Here is a 26920-nt window from a genome sequence, read left to right as displayed (position 1 = left end):
GGATCCTGGTACCCCCGGATCACAACCTGAGCCAAAGACAGACGCTCAACTGCTGAGCCACCCAGGTGCCCCAAAATTCATTGATTTTAATTGTATAATTGAATGGCTTTTAGTAAATTTACAGAATTATGCAGCTATTACCACAATCAAAATTTTAGAACATTTCCATCACCCAAAAAATAAGCCTGTGCCCATTTGCCCTATGCTCTCTTTAACCCCCTCTCCAGCCCTAGGTAGCCACTGATATATTTTCTGTATTAATAAGATTCATGTTTTCTGGATATTTCACAAAAATAGAATCATATAGCGTGTGTTCTTTTGTTTGGCTTCTTCCACTTAGCACAATGTGCTTGAGGCTCATCCATGTTGTAACATATGTCTTCATTCCTTTTTATTGGCAAGTTGTGTTTCCATCCTGTGGTTGTGTCACATTTTGTTTATCCATCTAACAGTTAAGTGGCATTTGGATTATTTCCACATTTTGGCTATTATGAATAATGCTGCTGTAAACATGAATATACAAGTCTTTGTATGGATATATATTTTCATTTCTTTTGGATATTTATTTAGGAATGGGATTACTGAGTCATATGATAAATCCAGTTTAACATTTTAGGGAATGCCAAACTGTTCCAGAGTCGTTGCACCATTTTTTTTTTTAAGATTTTATTTATTTATTCATGAGAGACACAGAGAGAGAGAGGCAGAAACACACAGGTAGAGGGAGAAGCAGGCTCCACACAGGGAGCACAACGCAGGACTCAATCCCAGGTCTTCAGGATTACGCCCTGTGCCGAAGGCAGTGCTAAACCGCTGAGCCACCCGGGTTGCCCTCGATGCACCATTTTATATTTCCCCTAGCCATGTGGAGGGTTCTAATTTCTCTAAATCTTTTCTAGCACTTACTGTCTTTTCTTTTTGATTTTAGCTATCCTAATGGGTATGAAATGCTTTGTCATCTGATAGTGGTTTGTGTTTCTCTAATGATGTTGAACCTCTTTTCATATACCTAATGCACATTTGTGTATCTTTGGTAAAATTTCTATCAGATCTTTGCCTATGTTTAAATTGGGTTGTATGCCCTTTTATTATTGGGTTTTCTTTTTTTCTTTTGCATGTGGATATTGAATTTCCCAGTATCAGTTTGAAAAGATTCAACACTGAATTGCTTTTGTTCTTTTGTCAAAAACCATAAATATGTGATTCTTTTTCAAGACTTTCTATTATGTTTCAGTGATGTATATGTCTATTTTTATTAAAAACATTTTGTTATAAGATTATTTATTCAGTCTTGAAATTTGATTTATCTGAATAAATCCGATTTATTTTTTTAAATAACCAGACTAATTTAGATGGGCATGGGAAAATAACTCGTTAGGTGGGGCGATATTGCTTATGGTACTGCCGAAGCTATACCAAGTGATGTAAAACAGGAGGATCCTCTAGGTATGGATGTTTAAAAACAGAAGCTTGCTGTGCCAAGATGGACATTTCTCCTCTCTGTGTTAGTCATTCAGCAGCATTTTAGCTCCAACTGTATGATAGGACATGATGCCAGGTATGAACTCTCATAGATGCCATGATAGGCCCTCGGGGCAGAGACAGATCCCCTGCTAGGAAGTGGCTTGTTGGAGTTCATGAATCTGTTTTCTGAGGTTTTCTTTTCTTCCTGTAACTGTACAGGCATTCAAGGGCCCACAGCTGAGGGCATGACTGTGTTCACAGGCAAGTGCAAATGAGTAATCTTTTATTTATTGAACAAACCTTCTTTGAATATTTACTATATGGCAAGTACTGTGCAAAGGATGACACATTTACAATGAGGACCTAAGACAGAGCCCTGTCCTTTTAAGGGGCTTATCTTTAAGTATATCATGTACTTAAAACTATTCTGTAAGGAAAATGATGATTGGTGTTCTAGAATCAGCCAAGGAATAAATGAGTGCCAAGGAATATATGAGTGCAGGCTTTCTCAGTCTAGGTGGCATTAAAGCTTGACCTTGAAGGAAAAGTAAGATTCCAATAGCCAGACGAGGAGTGGGAATAAAGTAGCATTTTGGGGTAGAGGGAATACCATGAGTACAAGCAGATAGATATGACAGTGGTAGTAATGAGAATGCAATCTCAAGCATTCCACTGACTTCTTTTCAAATTCTCTTAGCCTTGGGATTAGAAGTGAAGCTCTAAGGCACTGAGACCTATATGTCTTGCAGTACACCCACAGCTGTTCAGGCACTGAGACCTGTGTCTTGCAGTACACCCGCAGCTGTGTCCCATAGTTCACCTTTAGAAATGTGGCCTCTGATTTGCTAAATCTTACTTGGCTCAAGCCTACTCTTGCTGAAACTTGTTAATTTAAGAGGGTGCTGGGGCTTCTGGGTGGCTTAGTTGGTTAATAAGCATCTGACGCGATCTCAGCACAGGTCTTGATCTCAGGATCATGAATTCAAGCCTTGCATCAGGCTCCAATGGGGGAGAGAGAGAGTGTGTGTACTCAGAAAAAAGAGAGAGAGAAAGAGAGACAGAGAGGGAGGGCTTGAGCGCTCAGAACTGAGGAGGGAGGAGAAAATCGCCAACACTTATATTTTAGGCTTCACTATGAGACAGAAATGCAGCAGTGCAGCCTCTCTTAGGGTCCTGAACATCTGGGAGGACTAGTTGTTGAGTATTTGTGGTCCACAGGCCCTGGGTGAGTAAATGGACTCTAGAAATTTGGCAAAATTGTGATCAATTTGAAGAAATTAAGGATTTATCTTTGAAAGGTTTAATCTTCCTACAGAAGATACAGATCTGTTGCAGAGCTTGATTTTAACAACAGTCGATAAAACATCTGTCAGTTTTTTTTTTTTAACTAGGGAATTAATAGAATAAACCTGTGTTTTCGACTCTATCCAAACTTATCAGTTTCATAAATAGTTTTACAGTGTTTTTTTTTTTTTTTTACAGTGGTTTTATTTTGGAAAATGTACATCATTATACTGGGGAGTAAGAGTTTCATCTGGATTTAAGGAAACTTTTTTTTTTTTTTTTTTAAACAGGGAAGAGGTGTTAAGCATTAGCATGGATTTGTAGCAAAGGGATGGAATCTCATCCTGGGGGTGTCTTTAAAAATAGTTTCAGTGTTCATCTCCCTGTGACAGTTGTCTTAATCGCAATTCGGGGTTATTTCAAAGGTTTAATGAAGAGGATACAGCCAGTTGTTCTCAGTGGTTTGTTTGTAAGGACTTGAGGAAATGGGCTTATGTTTAAAGAATGAATTAATTTATATACAAAGTATGAGTATTGTAAAGGCCTTAAAACTATAAAATATGCTACTGAGAGACCCCATAGATTTTCCAGCCCATGATACTTAAAAAGAGATGAAACAACCACTTGTGTCATTCCTTCCTTGGTATCTCTCTCTCAGAGCTCTGAAAGGGACACCAGGAAGTATACATGATGCTGTGACCAGGAGATATTTGCACTTGCCAGCTCCACCCCCCATGGATCCTTATCCACAGAGGTGGATTTTATTACTTGCCTAGCACTCAGCCTTCTCTGTGAGGGCCTTGCTTCTTCTCCAGCCTAGAGCCTGACTCATATGACAAGCATTCCAGCAAGTGGCTCACTATTTGGTTGAGGATTGGCAGAACCATGCTAGACATCATCTAGGAAGTAGATGAAGTTACGTTTTGAAGGATCAGTTGGTTCTCTGATTTTTTGTGTGTGTGTGCTGAGGTAGTACTTATTATTTTATAGAAATAGCTGTGTTGTAAAAAGTATTTTTAAATTTTTTCTATTAGTCTTTAAATTCCAGTATAGTTAACATACATACAGTAAGTATTACATTAGTTTCAGATATACAATAGAGTGATTCAACAATTCTGTACATTACTCTGTTGATCATGGAAAGTATGCTCTTTAATCCCCATTACCTATTTCACCCATCCTCCCATCTACTCCCCTCTGGTAACCATATCTTTGTTCTCTGTAGTTAAGAGTCTGTTTTTTGGTTTATCCCTTTTTTAAATATGTTTCTTAGATTCCACTTAGCATTTTGTTCTCTAGCTTCTTCCATGCTGTTGCAAACAGCAAGATTTCATTTTTTTTTTGCGATGGCTGAGCTGTATTCCATTTGTGTGCGTGTGTGTGTGTGTGTGTGTACATTTGGGCTGCTTTCATAATTTGGCTATTGCAAATAAAGCTACAGTAAATAGGAGTGCATATATCTTTTTGAATTAATGTTTTCGTATTCTTTGGGTAAATACCCAGTAATGGAATTGCTGGATCATATGGTATTTCTATTGTTAATTTTTTGAGGAACTTCCATAATCTTTTCTACAGTGGCTGCATCAGTTTGCATCCCCACCAACAGTGCATGAGGGTTCCTTTTTTTCCAGATCCTCACCAACACTTGTTATTTCTTGTGTATTTTATTTTAGCTATTCTGAAAGTATGCAGTGATATCTCATTGTGGTTTTGACTTGCATTTCCCTGATGATAAGTGATGTTGAGCATCTTTTCATAGGTTTGTTGGCCACCTGTATGTCTTTAGAAAAATGTCTGTTCATGTCTTCTGCTCATTTTTAATTGACTTTGTTTTTTTTGGCATTGAGTTGTATAATATCTTTATATGTTTTGGATACTAACTGTTTATCAGCTATGCTATTTGCAGATGTCTTCTCCCATTCAGTAGGTTGCCTATTAGCTTTGTTGATGTTTTCTTTGCTGTGCAGAAGCTTTTTATTTTGATGTAGTCCTCATAGCTTATTTTTCCTTTTTTTTCACCTTGCCCATGAAGACATATCTAGAAAAATGTTGCTATAACTGATGTCAAAGAAATTACTGTCTGTGCTCTCTTCTAGGATTTTTATGGTTTCAAGCTCTCACATCTAAGTTCTTAATCATTTTTGAATTTATTTTTGTGCATGGTGTAAGAATATGTTCTAGAATATGGTCTAGTAAAAGGTATTTTAAATGGTTCCACAGGAGAGAGGACAACTCTTTTTGGGGGCAAGTATCTACTTAATTGTTGAAATACTATATAAGAAGTCAGCCATTGACACCCTATGGGGCATTTGACAAATGCCCCAAAAGAGATGATTCAACTCAAAAGTATTCAGTAAGCAGGTGCCACAACCAGCACTTTAATCAGAATTGTGAAGTAGTTGACATTTTTGTCATTTCCCTGTATCTTTCCTGAACTCCTCTCCCCACTTATCAGCTGCCCAAAGTTCTCCTGCCTTCTCAGTGTTAAAAGCTCTTACTTTGGAATCCTACCATTCCCCCACACTGCAGTGCTTCCTTCAGACACCCTCCTTCCCATTCCCCCAACCCCCCAAGTGATTCTGTCTATTTACCAACTGTGATTAAAGTTTCTTTGAAATTGATATTAGGTGTTAAGAATAAGAAGATCAGGGATCCCTGGGTGGCGCAGCGGTTTGGCGCCTGCCTTTGGCCCAGGGTGCGATCATGGAGACCCGGGATCGAATCCCACGTCGGGCTCCCGGTGCATGGAGTCTGCTTCTCCCTCTGCCTATGTCTCTGCCTCTCTCTCTCTCTCTCTCTGTGACTATCATTAAAAAAAAAAAAAAAAAAAAAAAAAGAAAGAAGATCAATCAGATGAAGTGACTTGGCATTAAGGGGCAAATGACTGATATGTTTCTGTATCCCAGGAGCTGTCTTTATTTTCATATGGGAACTTAATGTATTACCTGTATGCATCACCAATTTCTTGTAATTATTCTGAACCTGACTTAGGACATTGGTGTAACGTTACCAAAGTCATTAAGTGGGGATTTATTGAGGAAATACAGATTTTTTTGAGTAAGTTATAAATTTTTTAAAAAAGATTTTGTTTATTCATGAGAGACACACAGAGAGAAGCAGAAACATAGGCAGAGGGAGAGGCAGACTGCCTGTAGGGAGCTCTGTGGGGGGTGGGGAGGGGACGGGATGAGGGGATGGGGGGATATACTGCATCCCAGGACCTTGGGAACAATGCCCTGAACTGAAGGCAGAAGCTCAACCACTGAGCCACCCAGGTGTCCCAATAAATCGTAAATTTTGATCATGATTGTAATTTAAATAAAACTAATTACAAATTTTTATTTTATTTTTAAAAAGATTTTATTTATTTATTTGACACAGAGAGAGAGTGCCACAATCAAGGGGGAGCAGCTGGCTGAGGGAGAGGGAGAAGTAGGTTCCCTGCTGAGGAGAGAGCCTGATGTGGGGTTCTATCCTAGGGCCCTGGGATCCTGACTTAACCAAAGACAGACTTAACCAACTAAGCCACCCAGGTGCCCCTAGTTACAAATTTTTAAAAATAAGTTTACAGGTTTTTACTGAAAAATATGCACAATTCTGTTTCAAGGCTTTTTCAGTAGAAGCCCAGATTTGAAAATATGGTGGAATCTGTTCGAAATGTTGGTGGTAAAGAACAGAACTTTGCTGCTGTAGTTACAGACTACCTAGGTTAAACAGGCTTATTTTATGTCTAATTATGTTTTCTAGGACTTGGCACATATGAACACATGTAGCACACAGCTACTATAGTAATGTACTTAGCTGTCATTATTTGTCTTAATACATTATTATTATTATTATTATAGTTACATATTAACATTTACATCAAAATTTAGTTTCTAATGAAAAAAAATGCAGTCTCATTAACTAGCTTATTAATTATTCATTAGAAGTATTAAACAATTATGATCCTCTCTCCCAGTTTTCTCAGCTTTTTCTTTCTTTTGCTCAAATTGTGAGAAGGTAAATGGGAAAGAGGTGATTATAAAATGCCATTGATTAGCGATGCCTTCCTTGCTGGCTCAGGAGGTAGGCCATACAGCTCTTGATTTCAGCATTGTGAGTTCAAGCCCCATATTGGGCGTAGAGTTTTGTTTTTATGGGGGGGAGGGCATAGAGTTTTAAAGAAAAATGCCAATGATTGGTTCCTTCTCTTTTCCTTATGTTATTATTGAAAGCTGCTCTTGATAGAATAGCTCTTACCATGATTTTTTTAAGTCATAAATGGTTTAAAGAAATATATAATTAATGAGGATATTTGAAAACTTCTAAAAGGTAACGTCTATATCCTCCTGTCAAACACCACTGGATTTTACTTGGTGACAGATGCTGGACAGGAACATCCTTTCGTCTCAGTTAAAATAATGCAAAAACGAACCCTTCCTCCAAAGACTACATGAAATAGATAATGCTGATGTCTTTACAAATCAGTGCTTATTTATCTGACATTGTAGTATGGAGGTTATCTAGAACATGTCTTTAATAAAAATTAACTACAAAAAACAGTGGACAGATGCAAAAAATATGCAGAGTAATTGATTTTTGAATTCATTTTTCTCTTTCAGTGATAATATTTGTAATTGCTCAGCACAAGAGCTATATAGCTCTGCAAACAATCTGATCTAAGATCTGCAGGTGATCAAAGATCTGAAGGCTAATGGAGAAAAACACACAAATACAGATTTTTTTTTTTTCTGTCTTCCCTTAAAGGGAAGAATGGAAGGAAATGTAGAGGAGTCAAACCCAAACTAACCCAAACCAGAATCAGCTGTCCCAAAGCCAGAACAGATTGTTACAGAAAATAGTTATTACATGCTTTTAAAATTTTAAATATTGAAAGAGCCTTTAAAAAAGATTCCTATGACAATAGTTAAACTGTACAAAAGAGACTATAAAAAATACATAAGTGAAGACTAAACTGTTCCAAATCTTGAAACATTTATTAGTAAAATAAAATGCTTTTATATTATTTAACCACCTAATGTTCTACCTTGAGATTAGAAGAGAAATCTTTGACAAAGAACTTTGTCAAAGAACAGATTGTTTGTACTGCCCAGAACCAATAGTGATTTATTTTAAGCTCTTCCTTATTGTTTTCATTAATACCTTAAAATGTATGACAACTATCTTTATTTTAAGTTTTATAAAACAGTAAAGGAGATGAATTTGTGCGACCTTGATGATGACCTAACCTATTCTCTACAAAAAAGCACAACCACCCCATTATACTTACTGGCACCAATTTGGAATTTATAATAATTTCGGTAGACTCTAAGCTGTAGCTTTATTCTTTCACAACTCTTGAAGAAATAATGCTGAAGTAAACAACACTGTTCAGATAAAGCGACTACTGATGCAGTCAGGCTGGTCTGAGGACTGGGCGGGGGGCGGGCGGGGATTCCTGCAGGACCAGCTAAGAGAGTCTTTGACTTCTCTCAGAATGGAAGTCAGACAGGAACCAAGGGGAAGTAAGAGCAGAGTTTATTGAGGACATATAGAGCAGCTACAGACAAGAGTGTCTGGGAGACTCTGAAAGGAAAAGGAACCAGGAGTCTTATCTTTGTGAGGGGTCTGGAGTATTTTTGTTTTTTGTTTTGTTTTTTTGTTTTTTATAGATTTTATTTATTTATTCATGAGACACATACAGAGAGAGGCAGGCAGATAGAAGCAGAGGGAAAAGCAAGCTCCATGCAGGGAGCCTGATGTGGGACTCGATCCTGGGACCGCGAGATCACACCCTGTGCCGAAGGCAGATGCTCAACCGCTGAGCCAGCCACCCAGGCGTCCCTAGAATTTTTTGTTTTTAAAGATTTTATTTTTAAGTAATCTCTGTAGCCAACACGGGACTCAAACCTACAACCCTGACATCAAGAGTGGCAGACTCCATTGACTGAGCCAGCCAGGCTCCTGGTGTTGGCAGGGGTGGGAGAGATGGAAATGGGAAGGTGGGTGAGTCCTGGAATTCTTATTGAGTTGGGTGGTCTGGCTTACATGTTCTAGCAGACATCCAGGAACTGGTTGAACAAGGTTGAGTGCTCAAGTGTCTTCCACAAGTCACTTATATGCCCTGGAGCCCCAGGGGACTTGGGCTAGAAGACTCCAAAGAGAAATGATTAACTCCTTGACCTTTATAAATAAGGAAGACATACTTTAAAGTATTTGTAAGAGGGGCATGCATGTCTTATTAGCAATAATAGAAGCAGGAAAAGAAACAAAGGAAAAAAACAGCTTTTTCTTTAATGAGATCCTTTGGTTGGTTTCCCTGTCTCATAACTATTCAAGAGAATCCATTGTTTTTAAGCATTTCTGTGTATTGTAAAAGCATCAGTTACTCATCAGTAATTGAGAAGGTACTATATAGATTGTTATTATTATTTTTTTGAACTAGAATATCTAAGGAGCTTTCCCAGGAGAATGTGGTAGCTTATTTTTCATGAATGTATTTGTTTGAAGTAAATAAAAAATGCATTGTAAAACATTCTAATTCCTAGTTTTCACTGAGAAGCTAACTGTCCCCCTTCTCTTCACCCAATTAGTAGTCTGTGAGGCGATTCTATTTGGGACAAGCCTTCTTTTATTATTTATGTTCCTTTCTAAAGATAGCTAGTTGTTTTCCAGAATACTGCATCTTTTAGATCGATGTAGGACTGCTTTAAAAGAGGGCTGTGAATGCTGCTTCTGGCTGGTATTTTGCTCTTTGCAGTGCTAGCATGTGTGCATCTTACCCAAGATTTAGGGATGGAATGCCCTCTCTGCTTTTTTCTGAGAGAACTTTCCTCCATTATTGTGTATAGATTGACCCTCAGCAGCTTTATCTGTGATTTAGGTTTGTGCAAGATAATACTTTATTTCTTTTTGTTTAAGATAATACTTTACAAAGAAGCTTTTATATTGGTCCGAGATACTGGGTCCTTGTTCTGCTTAAAAGCCTTTGGTGGTTCTCTTTGCTTAGAAAAAGATTTGAGCTTCCTAAAGTGGTATGTAAAGCTACTGGGTCTCCCAGATCACCTTTTCCTGCCTCACCTTCTGCCTCACATTTCACTGATTTCAGGGCTGTTTTCCTTCCTTGGAACTCATGTACAGTTAGTTGCATGCCAGCTTGCATGTTTTTCTTCGTTCTTGCTCTTCCCTCCCCTTGGAACATTAAGCTCATTTCTGTATGGTTGTCAGCCCATTCTGCAGGCTTCAAGAAGTGGCACGGCACTCTCTTATTTTTCATCTTTGTACTCTTAGAAGTTAAATGATACCCCAACATAAATGGATGCTCAGGAAATATTTAGTGACCTGAACTAAACAGCAACAACATGGTAACTATAAGTTTAAATATGGGAAGTAAAATTTTTGTGGAATTTGTCTGGTTCACATCAATCAGTACAAAATCAGACTTTTGAGAAAGGCAGTCTTAAAAATATTTACTTAAATAAGCAGGTATATGATCTTATTTTCAGGGTTAAATTTGATTTAGTTAATGAAAAGCCAAACAATTATAAGTTGACAAAATACAATTTTTACAGTAGTTTTTTTGATCAGTTAAACCATTTAGATGATATGGACCTGGCATAATCTATTCTCTCTCAAAAATGAATTGTAAATTGCCTGTATCATCATCACCAGCATCTAGTATAGAATATCTCTCCCGTGTGCCCTCCCCCCCTATTTTGTACTTTATCTTCCTTCCTTAGGAAGTCTCCTTCCTTAGGAGACCCTTCTTAAGCAAAAGATTAGTGCCCTCTAGGGGTGAAATACAGATGCAGTGCAGTGCACATATTTTATAAAGCTCTGCAAAATTCTGTGAGAATTGTATGAAATACAGAAAATGATGCTTCATCCTTATTATGTAATTCAAGTTATATAATTTAATCCCAGAGTATCTCAGAATGCTTTCACTTTGCTCATCACTTCCCCCAGCACTATTTATTCAGACAGACTTTTGTCCCACAGGGAGAAAATTTCCAAAATGAGAAGAAAGAGTGTTTTATTAAAAATTGAAGCGGAAGGTTAAGACTGCTCGCAGTTAGTATAGTCATCTGTGAAGGAAAGTTACCAGGTCAAGTGTCTATGACTCAGACTTAGGACAAAATAAAAAGCTTTTCTGTGTCAGTTTAAGTATTTAATTCTTTTTTGTTTTCTTCATAAATTGGTCACTTGATCAGATATTTCTATAGAATCTCAATTACTTCCACTCATTTCATCCACTAGCACTTATTCCCCATAATGCTGATTTGCTGATTTTTAATTGTTAATTAACATTCTTTTCATCCCATTTTTTTGTAGTGAGGAAAATGAGACCATATTTATAAAGCCCTTGCACACAGACAGGGTCAGATACTTAGTAATAGTTCATTGTGTATGTATTTGTATTTATTGTTGTTTGTTTTGTAACTTGTTTTTTTCCCCTTAAGGTTTTATTTTTACATAATCTCCACACCCAGCACAGGGCTTGAACCCACAACCCTGAGATCAAGAGCTGCACGCTCTTCTGACATGCCAGCCAGGCACTGTTGTGTTTATTACTGTTCAGAATGGTAACATTTGTTTCACATAGGATGATAAAGAGAATGATAATGGAATCTTGCAGTTGTGTAGCATTTTTCAATTATAGTATTTCTGTGAACCCTTAGAATAATCACTTGAGACAGGAAGAGTAGGTATTGTTACATGATAAGCAAAGCCTCAGGATTTTTTCAGGCATTACAGAAGTTAAATTAGTCTATTCCTATATTTCCTCCTAAAGTTCTTTAAAAAAAAATTATTTACATATTTTGGGGGAGGGGCAGGTAAGGTCCCAAGCCAACTCCACACTGAGCATGGAGCCCAATGCAGGGCTTGATTCCACAACCCCAAGAAAACAACCTGAGCTGAAACCAAGAGTTGGATGCTCAACTGTCTGTGCCACCCAGGTGCCCCTCTCCTAAAATTCTTAAGAAATTAAGGCATAAGACTAAAAAAATAGCTTTCCATTCTACATATTTTTAGTTGCTACACTGCTTCTTAAAAATGATAATTTTATTTTAAGATAATAGAATTTTTCTTCTCCAGTTTGAACTAGAGGCCTTGTGTTTAAAGTTTTATTTTGCAGATGAGAAAATTGACTCCCAGAGAGTTGAGGCTCTGGTGCTAGTTGAGACCGGTGGTAGAAGCAATACTAAAATGCAGGCCTCCTCGTTATTTTTCCCTTATTACATTTTTTTTAACCTAACTTAGTTTTGCATGGCATAATAATATTATTATCCTTCTCTACACATGCCTAATTTCATTTTTCTTTACTGTTGCATAAATATGATGAAAAATTACACCTGGTTTTGGAATGTTTCCCTCATGTTAGAAAGAAAGTTTAGTTCTGTCTGGCAAGGCAAGTTGTGAAATTGCCTTCCTATGAAATAAGTGTTCAGAATCACACTTCATCTTTAACTGTCTGGGAGTGAGAATGACATAGGAAGTGGATGTGGATTGAAGTGTGGCTTTGGCAGGGCGTGGGCGGGTACAGTGGACCGGAGAGCACAGACTTCTCAGCACTGCATGTTAGTTACTGTCATCAGAGGCCTCATCCTGATAGTGTGCTGAGGATGTCAGACCTATACCATACACTAATTTATTTTGAGAGATTAATTCAGGATCAGGAACTATATAATATTGTTTATATAAACATGATCTAAGTTCAGGCTCTTTCACAGGCTGCTTTCCAGTTACACTGGAGATAACACAAAGAAGTACATAGGTTTAGATGTACTGATGTACAGAAATTTATAAGAATTGCTCCTCTGCCTTTTTTTAAGTAGGTCTTTAGCCTTATAAATTAAACTCATGCTTTGGAATGGGACTAAGAGAATTCTTATAGTGCTCTAATATGTGAGTAGAAAAGGGTTAGTACTCACTTCACTAAGTTGCTTATCTGTATGCATATGTGTCATGCATGAAGATGTGTTCCTGTGAAGATCCTTGAAAATGTATTTGTCTCTGAAATATAATTAAGGACTTGAGAGGATTATCATTTAATGATATCCCAAAGTAAATATTCTAATGGATAGGATAATCACTTTATAACTTTAAAAAAATATTTATAAGCTTTCTAAATTAGGACTACCTAAAATGTATTATGCTATTTTCTTTTTTTTCTTTTTTAAGGGAAATAAAGTATTTTTTTCTTTTTTAAGGGAAAATAAAGTATTTTTTAAACTTTATTTTACTGTTGTATCATTATCTTGTGATACCAATGATTCAATTAATGTTTCTTGGGAATTAGGAAATCGAAATAAAATGTCACTCTGTGGAGATAGGACACTTGTTTTAATAATTTGACTCACTTTCAGTGTTACCATTTAATAGGTGCTATTGATATTAGCAGTTATTTAGAGCTATTGAGCCTGTTTAATACTTATACTATTAGTAGTTAATGATGCATAAGTAGTTAATTGAATATTGAAAGTTCTATGATTTGGGCAAAAACACATAGGAACTAATAAATATGATATGAAACTCCTAAGGAAATTTTTTATTCATTAATCAAAAATATTTTCTGGCATTGGGATGCCTGGGTGGCTCAGCGGTTGGGTGTCTGCCTTCAGCTCAGGGTGTGATCCTGGAGTTCCCAGATCAAGTCCCACATTGGGCTCCCTGCATGGAGCCTGCTTCTCCCTCTGCCTGTGTCTATACTTCTCTCTCTCTCTGTCTGTCATGAATAAATAAATAAAATCCTTATTAAAAAATATTTTCTGGCATTAATAAAAGAAACTACAAAACATGTATATAGTCAATTTAAGATAATAGAATTTAATGACATTTAAAATTTTTTAGGATGAAAAGCTCAACCATTAAAAGTTTGTTTCTGGTTTACATTAGGCCTTGTCTTGCTTGTTATGTATGCAGATAGATTTGATCATATTTTAGATCTTTTTATTATTTTGTACTGTATATTCACTTGACATTTTGGAAGTGCAAAGAGGTTTGATTCATGTGTACAAAACCTTTAAGAGTAAGAGTTTACTACACCAACTGGCAAGCATATAGGGCATGTGCCCTGTGTGTGATGTAGATGAGATTCTGGTCTCTGCCTCTAGACCACTTCCTTGGCTACTTTCATGAGAGCAGCACAAAGTAATATAACCTGGAATCACTAAAAGGTGAGAAAATGAAAACATGCCAACCCACTGTGGAATAGCCATCTTAATAGCCTGCTTTGACATTTGTCTCTCTAGCACAAACTTTACAGTAGGCCAGATATTTACAGGAGATATCCCTAGTTGGCAGACTGAACAAAGCTTTTGGGAAATCTTTGACGGTTTGTGCTCTGAAATCACAAGCTTAACTCAGGCCTGTGGAATGGAGGAAGAAGCTATTATAGCTTAAGTGTTAACTTTGTGCTGGTGTTAACATAGTTATAAAAACCCTCTGTCATAAGGTTTATGTTGTACAGAGGAAGGTTTGGGCAGAGGTCTTCTAACTTGATTCATACGAATTTTTAAAAACTTTTTATTTAAAATAAGTGTAGATTCATAGGAAGTTTCAATAGTAAGTATATGGAGTCTTATGGACCCTTCACCTAGTTTATATTTCTGGATTTTGGAAGTATGGAGTGTGTATATCTCTGGCATCCTGGATCTTGTGGCACAAAGAATAGGAAAAACAACTCAGGTAGAGGGGAGGGGTAAAAATTGGTCCTCCTGCTAAAGTGGCCCTGAGTGTTGTTATACCAGGAATCATGAAGGTCATTGCCATTGCCTGTATTTAAAAAATTGTAACTCCATGTAGTTGCCCAAACCTATACTAATTTTAGTATGTTAAGAATAGAACAATTCTGTTTGTATTTAGGAGTTATTAATTTGCAGCTTACTTTTATTTTTTTAGTTTTTGTTTTTTAAATTTAAATTTGGTTTTTAAGTAATGAGAGAATTAGTGAAAACATCACTGCAAGAATGAACACCAGATGAGGAATGTTTTTTACTTGTCTCTGTTCTTGTCTGAGTGTTAAAGATGGTGCTAGGTTCAGAACCAAAACTTAAATTGTTTTTCTCTATGTAGGTTCGAAAACATGTGAATGATCTCTATGAAGACTTAAGGGATGGACACAATTTAATCTCTCTTTTAGAAGTTCTTTCTGGAGATACCTTGGTAAGTTTTACATTTCTTAATTTAGTTTGAAGAACATGTAATCCCATCCACATGGGTGGGACCAGTGTGTTGTCAGTAGACACTGTTCAGATTTTTGCTACATTAATCTTTTGAGCTCTGAATTCTGCCTGAAGAAAAGAGTTCTGGTTAGATTCCTAATCATTTTCAGACTTCAAATGGTGTGAATTTGGGAGATGGAAACACTTTGATTACTTTGCTTATATAATCAGTTCTATACTTAAACTATTATTTTTGTTCTTGCTTCTTTTTTACCTTCAGGTTTTTTTTTTTTTTTTTTTTTGCTTAGTAGAGGTTGGATGCATAATATAACCACATATTAAAAGACTCACAAATAGCTAAGAAAATAAACATTGCTTTCTGAAAAATGGTCTAACCCATTCCACAAGTGTCATTTCCTTTTTTGTGAACATTACTTCCTCTTCTTGGTTACCTGTTCTCCTTCATTATGTTCTGTTCATGCTCTTCTTTTCATTTCTGGTCTGTCTTGTGTCTTTGCTGTCCTATCTTCTGTCTGTTATATTCATTAGCCAAGGGAGCGGGATTTTTTGAAGACCTTACGATTGGTGAGTGCAACAGAAGCATGCGAATATGAACAGCATGAGGATGTGGAGGATGAGGATAAGGGGGTAGGTGTCGGCCCCCATAACTCTACTAACCTAGCCATTACAGTGTGGTGAGCGCTAACGTATAGAGAAGTAACCCATGGGTTCGGGCTCCTTTTAAAGAAATTCTAGAAAGGACCAAAACCCACAATGAGGTGGATGTGTGTGTACCAAAAAATTGGACAAAAGAAATATTTTCTCTTTAAATTTATTTATGTATTACTGTGCAGTGCATGGTAATTAAATATATGTGCTTAAATTATATGATGGCATTTTAGCTAAAGAATTATATATACCTTTTATATTAATACGGAAATCTTGACAACTAGCCTGCTAATTTTTATGCAGATTTGTTCCACTCCTGGAATTTATATTTCAAATGTGGCAGCTGTTGCTTTATTTGAAAGGACTTAGCGAAATTTATTTACTATTTAAATTTATGCTTTAAGTCATATTGGCAATAGGTATTTGATGGACATTTGATTTTCTATGTCTTGTTTTATTTATAAGTGGGGAAGGTTTTAAAATTTGGAGTCCTGGTAGAACCTTCAAAGCTGTTTCATCTTCATGACACTTAGTTGACTTCAGCCCTCCTTTGCAGACACTTAGTTGACTTCAGCCCACCTTTGCAAGATAGATATGCTTCTTTTGTCATCTACATCCCAAGTGCCCCTGATTTCATTGGAAATTATGCTTTTATTTGGATCCAGTGGATAAATTCATCAACAGTATTTCTACCTGTTATATAGAACCTATTTTTCCATTCTGTAGTGTGCTGTCTGTTTCATTATGGTGCCTTTGGCTTCAATAACCTATTCATATTTGAGAAGCTAAGCTGTCATTTTTTCCCCTTTTCTTCCTTTTGGAAGATTTTATGTGGTAAATTTCAACTCCATTCTTTGTATTTTTGTTAAGCATCTTCTCAGCTCTATCTCCTTATGTTTTTCTTCTGCAAACTTGTAATACTTCTCAAGGAAAACTGCACGAAGGAAAAGAATTATGGGTTGCTAGTTTTCCTGAGACAGTAAATAATCATGTCCATCCCCATGCATTGTAAAACTATTAAGAGTCCAACTGATTTTGTGAAAAAGCTAAAATAAAATAAAGAGGAAATATACTAAGTGACTTTAATTACTTTTCTCTCTTCCTCTATCGTGGCTAAGTAAAACTCTCTCTTTCCTCTTGGCAACTTTTATACTAACTGCATGCTACTTTACCTCATTTTCATTAACATGCCATACATATATAATTATTAAAACCCACTTGACAATAGAGTTTATTAAGAAGGCAAAATGGGGAATGGTATTTAATTCTGTGCATCCAAAGTTAATAAACTGTAGGCTAGAATTGTAGTATAGTGACTATAAAAAGTCTATATATTCTGTGGTATTTTTTCTTTTCCTTTTGTTTAAATAAAACAAAGCATATGTTTAAATAAAACATATTCGGAGAAATCCCTTAGCTGTTTAAATTCAATTTTAGATAATACAAAATAATTAAAAGTATCTTTAAAAAATCTAATGGGCTTATCTGAATAATAAATACTGTTTTGACATGTTAAGATGAGCATAAAATATATATATAGGCTATAATTATCATAAGTGTATTTAGCATGGTCAATAGTACCAGAAACTGTAAGTTTTTTTATACCCTGCATTTTTCTATTCTTAGCCCAGAGAAAAAGGTCGGATGCGTTTTCACAGACTACAGAATGTACAAATTGCACTTGATTATTTGAAAAGACGCCAGGTACGATGTTTTTCAATTACTATAATCATATAAACATATGTGACTGAGTAAATCTATATAGAAACATGTCAGGGGATGAAAAGGTTAAATTTGTGAATTATAATGATGAAATTTGTGCTTTTGTGAGATAAACATTTAAAAATATTTTCAAACATTTGCTCCATAGAAAAAAAGAAGTTAATAGTAAGTATAAGTGCAGAGGAATTATAAGTGGCTACATTTCCATCTGAATAAGAGCTACTGATTTCCTTTGGTTAGAATTGGAATGCTTTGCTTAGGAAGTTAATGACATTTTAGTAGCAACAGAATGTTAAGAATGCCTATGAACAGTTCTTAGTAGTGGGGCAATACTTCATTATTTATACTTAGTGTACAAAGTTATTTTTATAAAAAATAGCTTATGTAATACTTAAAAAGAATTTTAGTGTAAGCATTTTTAATCCTTAGTAGTGGTAAGGCGATATTTTATTTTTTATAAGTAGACAATATTGGGTAATCAAAAGTCATTAAAAATAAAACAGTATGTCTGACAATAGTCTCCAATTCCTTGAGGTTTTAGAAGAAATGTTAAAGAATGTGCACCATATTGGATACAATCTTGATTTGGTGGCATTGTAGTATTGTAGTGGTATAAGCCAAAGTATTGGTAATTTTTCGATTAGTAGAAAAAAGGAAAAAACATCAGGAGAATGGAAAGTTACTGAAAACAATGAGCAATCAGAGGTGGCAACATTTTGCTTAGTAACGGAGTAAGGAAAAAAGGAAGGGAGGGAAATGGGGAGAGGTAAACATTATTTTTTATTATTCATTTATTTAGTTTATTATGAACATTAAAATGCTTTTATTTTTTAAACTCTAATAAACAGTACTTAAATTGGTTCAATCTTATTTTTATTTACCTTATTATTCTTAATTCTAGTAGAAGTTTCCAGAAGGACTGATGGTTAATTATGTTTCTTTTTCTGAAATGTTTTTGGCAGTGTTTTGTCCAGGAAGTAAGATGTTAGTTATTATTGTATTTAATTCATGATATTTAATTATTTATATACAGGATGTAAATGATAGGTATCATTACTGCCTGTGTTTACCTGAAAATACATAATTTGATAGTTAATAAGCTTTAAGTCTGAGTATTATTTTTATATCTGAGCCTTCCAAATATCTAGCGGTATATGTTTACTTATCTTGGTAACAATTTATGGTAGTTAAGTAGAAAAATGATGCTAGCCCCCCCCCTCACTTTATGACAGAAGTATGATAAAGGTATTAAACTATTTTATGGTTTGGAACAGTTTTTTACTTAATGGAAGAGTAAAATAAAGCTCATTTTCAGTGACAAAATTATATTTAATTTGAAAATCTCAAGTATTTAAGAATTCTCAACTTGAGTTGTATTTTCCTTTTGAGAAGTGAGTACTTTTAATCCTTATTCTAGAAGAAAAACCAGAGTAACACTTATTTTTTCCTTGTTGGTTACGCTATAATTTACAATCTAAAATGAGTGGAGATAGGAGTAAGATAGTATTTTGAGGATTACTGGTATTCAGATCACTTAGTTTTCTTCTTTGTGTAATTTAGAATTGCTTTTATGTAAGTAAAGATAACTTGTATGCTGGTTTGAAAAAGTTAGCTTAATCTCTTTTTCCCATTATAACACAGGTGAAATTAGTGAATATTAGAAATGATGACATAACAGATGGAAATCCCAAGTTGACTTTGGGATTAATATGGACAATAATTTTGCACTTTCAGGTAAGCTTAATTTTTCTTTTTTTTTCTTTTCTTTATTTTTTTTTTAGGTTAAGGTTAATTTTTCTTAATTGTCATTTCTTTTAGCCTCTCATTGCTGATTTTCAAGTGGTTAATATGAAGCATGAATTGTACATTTATGTCCTATCGAAGAAAATAAATTTCAGGCTTCTTTTCTTAAACGATGTAGTTGAATTTTTCCTTTCAAGTAGTATACTGCCCGTGAACCTGGTGTCCTGTTTCCTAGTGTTGATGAGCTTGTAATCTTCTCAAAAACTGACCTCAGTGAGGGGAGCCAAAATATGTAATGTGAATACAAGAGTTTGGTTATAAAGAGGAACGATGGCTTTATTGCTTTGCTAGGCAAAGGAGGCTGCAGCAGGCTAAGTCCTTCCAAATTTCAGGGCCACCTTGGAGAAAGAGTTCCCTGGTTTTATAGGGAAATACAGGATCTAGCTGGTTTGGACAGGAATTGTGTATATGCAGTCAGCCACATTCATCATGTTTTCATGGTGGCTCCTGGTTCCTGAAACAGAAAGCTAAGAAGGGAGGAGGAGGGAAGTTTTGTGGAAGAGAATAAAAAGGTTACTTAGTTTGAAATGGAGTCTTGCTGAAGCATTCATGCCACCATTTTGAGTTTTATTCCACTTCATGCTTTTACAGAGTCAGTCTCAGTGTTGGAAGACCAGGATTTCTTCTTACAGAATGCAGACACATTTCTTTTGCTTATTGGACAGTATTCCTTGATTTAGATACTTGAACATTTTATGATTCATTCCTAGAATGGTTGTTATCAGTAGTCTAGTTTCTCATCTGTGAGAACTACTTTTTTCCTGTTGGTAGACACTAGATGGCAGTATAATTATCATAAAGGGAGCTCCTGAATTAGAAGTAGCCATATCTTGTATAGGGCTGTGCTTTCTCAAACTACATCAGAGGAGAGTAAATGCGGATTTTTTTTTTTAAGATTTAATTTTTTTTTATTTGAGAGAGAGAGAATGCAAGTTGTGAGGGGCAGAAGGGGAGGGAGAAAAAATCTGAAGGCTACCTGGAGTCCCTAGCTTGATCCTGCCGCCACTGTGAGATCAGATACCGAGAGTCTGAGGCTTAACTGACTCAGTCACCCATGTGTCCCTAGTAAATGCAGATTTATTAACTGATTTATCTATACCTCTATACTCATTGAGGGCTGATTTGGATTTTTACTTTTTTGTAAAATGATAACATTTTGAAAAATATCATCTTTATTTGATTTAAGGTGAATCCTAACTCTGGAACATGCTTTAGTTTATTAACCTTTTTCCTGCTTATGCGGTGTTCTGTGTGCAGCTCAGAGCCTGACCCAAGTAGCCATGCAGCAAATCATACTGATTGACTACTGTTCAGTTGGCCCATGGAAGAGGAAGAGTAGTTTGCTAGCTTTAGAAAGGAGCTGAGGTTTTGAAAAAAATTTTTTAAAGCTTTTATTTATTTGAGAGAGAGTGTGCGCACAAGCAGGGTGAGCAGCAGGCAGAGGGAGAGGGAGAAGTAGGTTCTTTGCTGAGCAGAGAGCATGATGTAGGGCTGGATCTCAGGACCCTGAGATCGTGACCTGAGCTGAAGGCAGACACTTAAGCAACTGAGTCACCCAGGTGCCCCGTGAGGTTTTGAACCAAATCATGAGAGGAGTAAGACTTATTTCTTAATTTGTAAAAATTTTCTGGGATTTAAGGTTTGTAAGGAAATGGTGGAAAATAATCTACCTGGAGATGATTTGGGAACAGGATAAATTTGACAGGTATGGAAAGCTGTAGGAATTATAGTCTAGGTTGTTTCCAGGACTTGAACAGGCAGCTGAACAAAATTGCAGCAGTAGGATATTGGAAGAGACCCAGGCAAGCAGGTTGTCACCAGCCAGACTACAGGGTAGCTAATGTAGGTAAACATTCCCTCAGCTGGGCTTTTGCTGTCAGGGAGATCCAGTAACAGGACCTGGAGGCAGGACCCTAAAGATCTGAGGGCCCCCATTACTAGAGCACCCCTTCCTTAGGGAACTAGGGGATTGAGCACTAAAGCAAGGTAGGGATTTGGGCATGGGGCCAGACTTTGTTTCTAGAATTGGTTTAAGACTAAATAAAACTGGCTTAAAAGCAGATTTCATGTGGAGATCCTCAGCAGTATTCTCAGGGATCCTTTAATTAGTCCTCAGTGGATCAGGTACCAGAACTTCTAGCAGGTTTGAAACTGCAGAAACCCCACATGGAAGGATTAAAGGCCAGTCGGAACAGGGAGCCAATCCCATGATTACCGACAGAATTGTGAGACAGGCTGAGTCTGGAATTTGAATATCAGAATAAGAGCACTGTGGGGCAGTAGGAAAGCACCCAGGCTGTGGTGGGAGGCAGAGCTAAGTGACACTATTGACTCTTTACTTATGGCAGTTGATGACATTGGGTACATCACTTAACCATTCTGAACTTGAAAAATGATGTTTTAGAACACTGAATCTTATCAATTTTATGTAAAGTAAATTGAAATGAGCAGGATCTGTAGTTAGGGAGATAAAGCTAAAAAGCTGAAGTGGTATTCTCTGAGTGGAGTGATAAAGGCCAGGACTCAGATGGGGATAAAAAAATCTGTATCCAATGGATGACATTTTGAAGAGGGAAAGGAATGGACTTGGCAACAGGACACAGACGGTGAAGGAGAGAGGTTAAAGATGACTCTGAACTGTTCAGCCTGAGATATAAAACAAACAACAAACCAGTAGATGACCAAGAGAAACAGGGTGCTGGTCAGGGGAGAAAGAACAAAAATGACTGTCCCAGTGAGTTTGATGGCCTGGTGGACATCCTGTGTATCTGTGTGCTGAGCACTTGGAGATACGTGAGCAGAGCTGGGAAGTCAGCTACAGGTAATACACTTAGAGTTATCAGTATAAAAATGGTCACTGAATCCATTGGAGGGAAGAATTCTTTAGAGGATTCAAGAGAAGAGCATGTGTGGAGAAGAGCTGAGAGCTAAGGACAGAAATCTGGGGAAAGCCCATGATTTGGGATGCAGGAGGAAGAAGATCCATCTTGGGAAACAGAAAAAGAAACATTTGGGGAGATGAATGGAACAACAAGAAAAAGTAGTGTTACTGAATTGGGAGGAAGAGAATATCAAGTAGAAAAGAATGGTGAGCAGTACAAAATGGTGCTAAAGAGCAAGAGAAAGTGAAGACTGAGTACTAGTTTTACCTAGAAGGAGGACCTTGGAGACATTGGAGGAAACACTCCCAGGCCACTGGGAACAGAAACCAGGAAATGACAGACCAAAATGTGAGTAAATGGTTAGGAATTAGATCCTAAGTTTGAAGAAATTTAAAGCAAAAGTTCATTCAAAAAGAATTATATGTCAAGAAACTCTTTGCATTTCAGTTCTGGAGGAAAAAGGAAGACCAGCCACGGAAATATTTGTAATATAATCCTAATGATCCTATGGCACGTATTATGGAATCTGTGTATTTTAGGACCCACATGACAAGATACTATGAATTAATTTATCACCAGTATTTAAAAATTAGATCCAGATCTGTTTAAAGTGAAACAGCACAATGCTTTGGTAAAATAAAAGTGTTCCTCTTATTTATTTATTTATTTATTTATTTATTTATTTATTTATTTATTTATTTGTTGTTGTTCCTCTTATTTAAATGAAATAACTTTTCTTAGTACTATGATAATTTAGGATTAGGATGATTTTACTGGTCATGCCAAGAATATAAGTCTTTTTATAGTAGTGATGATCATCCTCACTCCAAGTGACTGGGCCTTTTTTATTTTTTTCTTTATACTTTATATAAATAAGGGAAGTAATTTCAGAAGATCAATTTATTATTTAAAAAGTATTTGTAATGAGCATCCCAAATTGAATCTCTTTTCCAATCAGGCTGTCTGTGCGTAAGCATCAACACAGTAGTCCTCTGTCAGTAACTACCATATACTAGATCCAGAGATGCCAGGATAATGAAGTATGTTGTATCTATTGAGAGAATGTTCGTAAATATAATCTGATGATGAATCTGTCACAACATAAGCAAGAGATGTAGGGGAGGGAGTATTGTGGTAGGATCAGGAAGTGGTAAAGAATAGAGGAAATTTTCATTGATACTAGAGATAGACTTTGCAGAATGAATGCCAGCTACCAGGCAGAGACTAAAGTTTGGTCCTTTTTCTGGGAGAGGGAACAGTGTGCGATGGCCTGGAAATGGACAGTTGGTGAGTTTGGCATGGCTGGAAGAAGGGGTGGATGGGATGCACTTCAGTGGTTGTGCCTTTATCTTGCCAGTACAAATACCAGCCATTATGCTTTTACATTTTTGTGGATAATGTTCCATTGCCAATGAAGACATTGAAATAAAATTAAAAATAAACCAAATCTAAGGCTTTATTTTTGCCAGCTTGTCTTCTAGAATATTAAATTTTGCCATTGGAGATTGTTTAATATTCTCTTGAATGATTAATTATCATGCAGGCCTATCATTGACAAGTATCAGCAACATTGCTAACTTGCCTGCTTAATTGAATATTCTTATTTAGAAAAATATAATGAGTTCCATCTTGTGATCAGTCTAAAGACTACCTAGAGAATGGGAATCATCATGTTTTTCTACTTAGTCAGATGATACCTGCTTACACGTAAGTCCAGTCATGCCATACTAATTTCTTATTACCATATCTGTGACTCAGTATTAGAAATATGCATACCTTGGATAATCAGGCCCCATACTGATTTACTACTTTTACAGCAAGGTCCTAGTAAAATTACGTAATATTTAACTAGGGACGATTATATGAGTTTACCTATGAAGTTAAACTGCCTTCATTCATGTATAAGAAACACATTTATGTGTTTCTTCTGGCTGAGCATGTCATGCTTCAAATCATAAAATTGATCAATTTGCTTATGTGAAAATCCTAATGATCACATAAGGAAAATGGCTTGGAAATTTATTCATATGAAAATTTAATATGAAATATGAAAAATGCAGTATGTAATATGAAAAATATTATAATTTATAAATATAAAAATTATGAAAAATATTATAATATAAAATCAATCAAAAGATTGATTTTAGAGGTAATTTTTATCGAGTATTTTAGGAATTCAGCATTTATTATCTTTCCTTCAGCTATCGAATCATTCTGTTTTTGTTTTTTAATGGCTGTTGTTTTGGAAAAGTCTTAGTATAATTTACAGAGACTTTTGAGCTTTTTTTGTTTGTTTGTTTTTGCAAGTACCAAAATTAGTTGGTGTTTTTTAAGAAAAAAATTATATGTTAGAGACTTTCTGAAACCTACATTTGAAAGACATTTTGCTTAAAGGACTCTTGATTGGGTATTTGCCTTCTGTTTGCTCTCAGATTTGTTGAGTCACCAATAGTTTCAAAGGTTAATGCAGACTTTGGTAGTGTAACTGCATTTCAGAAAACAAAGTTAAAGCAAAGGGTCAGAGTTCTCGTACAATAAATCGGAGCGTTTACTTCGAAAGCCTATCAGCGTTATAATTTTGCAGTGAGCAGTAGTGTTTGTCTAAGAGGATTGGTGGCCAGAAATAAGCCACAGTGTCTAATGAGACACAGGGACCCAGCTGGGCAAGATGCCATGGCATTTCTTGCATGTGCTTTTCTCATAAGCAAAATGGCCTCATGTTGAAGAGGATGGTCACAAAGTCTGAGGAATTAGAGGTCAGAATGGAATTTTCAGACTGATCTAGAAGATCGAAGTAAGCCCTGGATTTTGAAATGAGTGAATCTGTGGAACTGTGATTTCCTGCAAATCAAATGGGGAATGTCTGTGGATGTGTAAGAGCTGAGAAAGAAGAACAGTATTTAGATCTTGCCAAAACTCCTTTGAGCCCTAAAAAACACTCTCCAGGAAGAAAATATTTCAGGAGAAAGCCAATCAAGACAACTGTAGGTGATACAAAGTCAGCAGAGCCAGATGAGGAAAATGAAGGCAAGAAGAAGAGTGGCATTCAGCTCTCAAAAGAACAGCCAGCTCTTTTCCTCCGGGGACTGGTACGGGAGGAATCTGCTACCCTGGACCCCACACTGGGAGGTGGTATTCCTCAGAAGACACAAGTTGTAGTTGATGATGTTAAACAGAAACTTGTGCCGAGTGCTGCAAGCAGTCTGTCTCACCATGTGGACACTTCTCCTGCTAACAACAGTGACACAGAAGTAAAAGTTAGTGATCTGGAGGAAAGGATTTCAGAAAAGGACAGCACTCCACATTGTGCAGAGAAGAAGGAACATTTAGATGATGTCAGCAAGAGAGAAATAACATTCCAAAGAAAAACTAGTGTTTTTACTTTACGAAAGGCAGGCAGCTTAAGTTCCATTCACTGTGGTACAGAGAGATTATTTGGAAAAAGTGGGTTTTCTGAAGACCCATCCAAAAATTATAGCAGTGTTCAAGGAAAGCAAAACACGGAGAGATTTTGCCCCCATGAAATATGCCATTTTCACTTTGAAAAAAAGAGATGTCATTCCTTCTGTACCACTGTGTCCTCTGCTTCCAAGGACACAGTTGGAAATGAGGTAAGTGAAACATAGAATCTGACTTTAAGATGCAAAGAAGGACTCAGGTGCTCGTATCTGTCTGAGGTTTTGTATTGCCTATTTTAATAGTTGTTTTTGTATTAATTTATGTGAAAGTTGGAGAGATATTGGTGCATTTTGTTATTTGTAATCTTAGGTTCGATTATTATGATTTTTATTTTCTGTAATATCCACATTCTTTGATCACAGTTTAAACCTCAGTACATTTTTGTTATAGTTGGGAAACTTAGAAAACATCACTTTAAGAAACTTAGAAAACATTACTTTAAGAGAACATACATCTTTTGAAGTTCTCTACTTCACATTCCTTGACTTTTCTTATGGAAGAGACTTTGGACACTTTGCTGCAGTATCGGCAAAAGCTGCATCAGAAAGCAGTCATGAGAAGATAATAGCTCTGTGACAGATGTTGGGAGAATACAATACTATTACCAGTCAGTCCTGACTGGCTGATCCATAATTTTGGAAAGCTAGTTCCAGTTTTCTACCAGTTTTCATACACAGGAACACTCACATAATTGCTTTTAATTTTGTACTTGTGTGTGTATCACAAACAAAATCTCCCAAATCTCTTTTGTCTCTTTGTTACGAGTTATTCTGTAGTCCCCCCCTCCCCCCCCACATCAGAAATCATTTGGGTAATATGTCCTAGGAATTTCTGTATGACACCAACTGCCAGGAAGTTTAGATCTTTAGTCCTAACGCTGATAGCTTTAGATAAGTTACTTCTCGGGGTTTTTCACTTATCTTTAAGATATAAGTGAATATTTATTTACTTGCTTGAGACAGGCATTACCCAAACAGCCTCTACATGTTACTACTGGGTAAGAGTGGATGGCTTTTTGTTTAAGCTCTAACTTTGTCTTTTAACAAAAACTCTGGACATAAATGGGGTCTGTGATGTTAAACAGTCTTGGCAAGGTCAGCAGAGATCATTTGCACAGCGATAAAATGAGGTATTATTAGGGTCAATGTGATGATCATCATGGGCCTCAGCTGTGGAGCCCTGGGAAGGTGTTCCTGTTACGTATACTACTATGCTCGCCAATATTATGGCAGCCTTTTTATTTACATTTTTCAGTGGTTACATTTTGAAAAGAAAGCAAAGAGTCTGTCAGTGCAAAAGGAAACTACTTAGCTGTTCTGTGTTTAGGAATGAAAACAGTTGCTTTGCTCCATGTTCCAGCTGTTTTTTGTATATAATGTGGCTTCTTGAAAGCCTTACATTTTTTCGATAATGGAAATTCTTAAAATCCATTTCCTAAGTGGTTCATAAGCCTTTTTTCTTCCTTGTTTTATTCTCCTGTCAAGGATTTTT

The 26920-nt window shown here is 36.3% G+C and overlaps 1 protein-coding gene across 28 annotated transcripts in view; it reads left to right on the top strand.

Annotated features, from left to right (window-relative positions):
• Positions 1-26920, top strand: part of DST (dystonin) — a 480962-nt gene that overhangs the window by 246173 nt on the left and 207869 nt on the right. For 12 of the 28 annotated variants that reach the window (XM_035698100.2, XM_025419094.3, XM_049092206.1 and 9 more), the window contains 4 exons: positions 14806-14895; positions 15444-15542; positions 17190-17267; positions 18927-19019. In XM_035698100.2, coding sequence (XP_035553993.1) covers positions 14806-14895; positions 15444-15542; positions 17190-17267; positions 18927-19019 — 360 coding nt within the window. Of the gene's footprint in view, positions 1-14805; positions 14896-15443; positions 15543-17189; positions 17268-18926; positions 19020-22815; positions 25582-26920 lie in introns of those variants that run through there. The other 16 variants (XM_025419112.2, XM_025419100.3, XM_025419111.3 and 13 more) reach the window with 3 other exon arrangements.

Source organism: Canis lupus, chromosome 12 (assembly GCF_003254725.2).
Source record: "Canis lupus dingo isolate Sandy chromosome 12, ASM325472v2, whole genome shotgun sequence".
Classification (NCBI taxonomy): Eukaryota; Metazoa; Chordata; class Mammalia; order Carnivora; family Canidae; genus Canis; species Canis lupus.
This window is presented reverse-complemented; position numbering and strand designations above follow the sequence as displayed.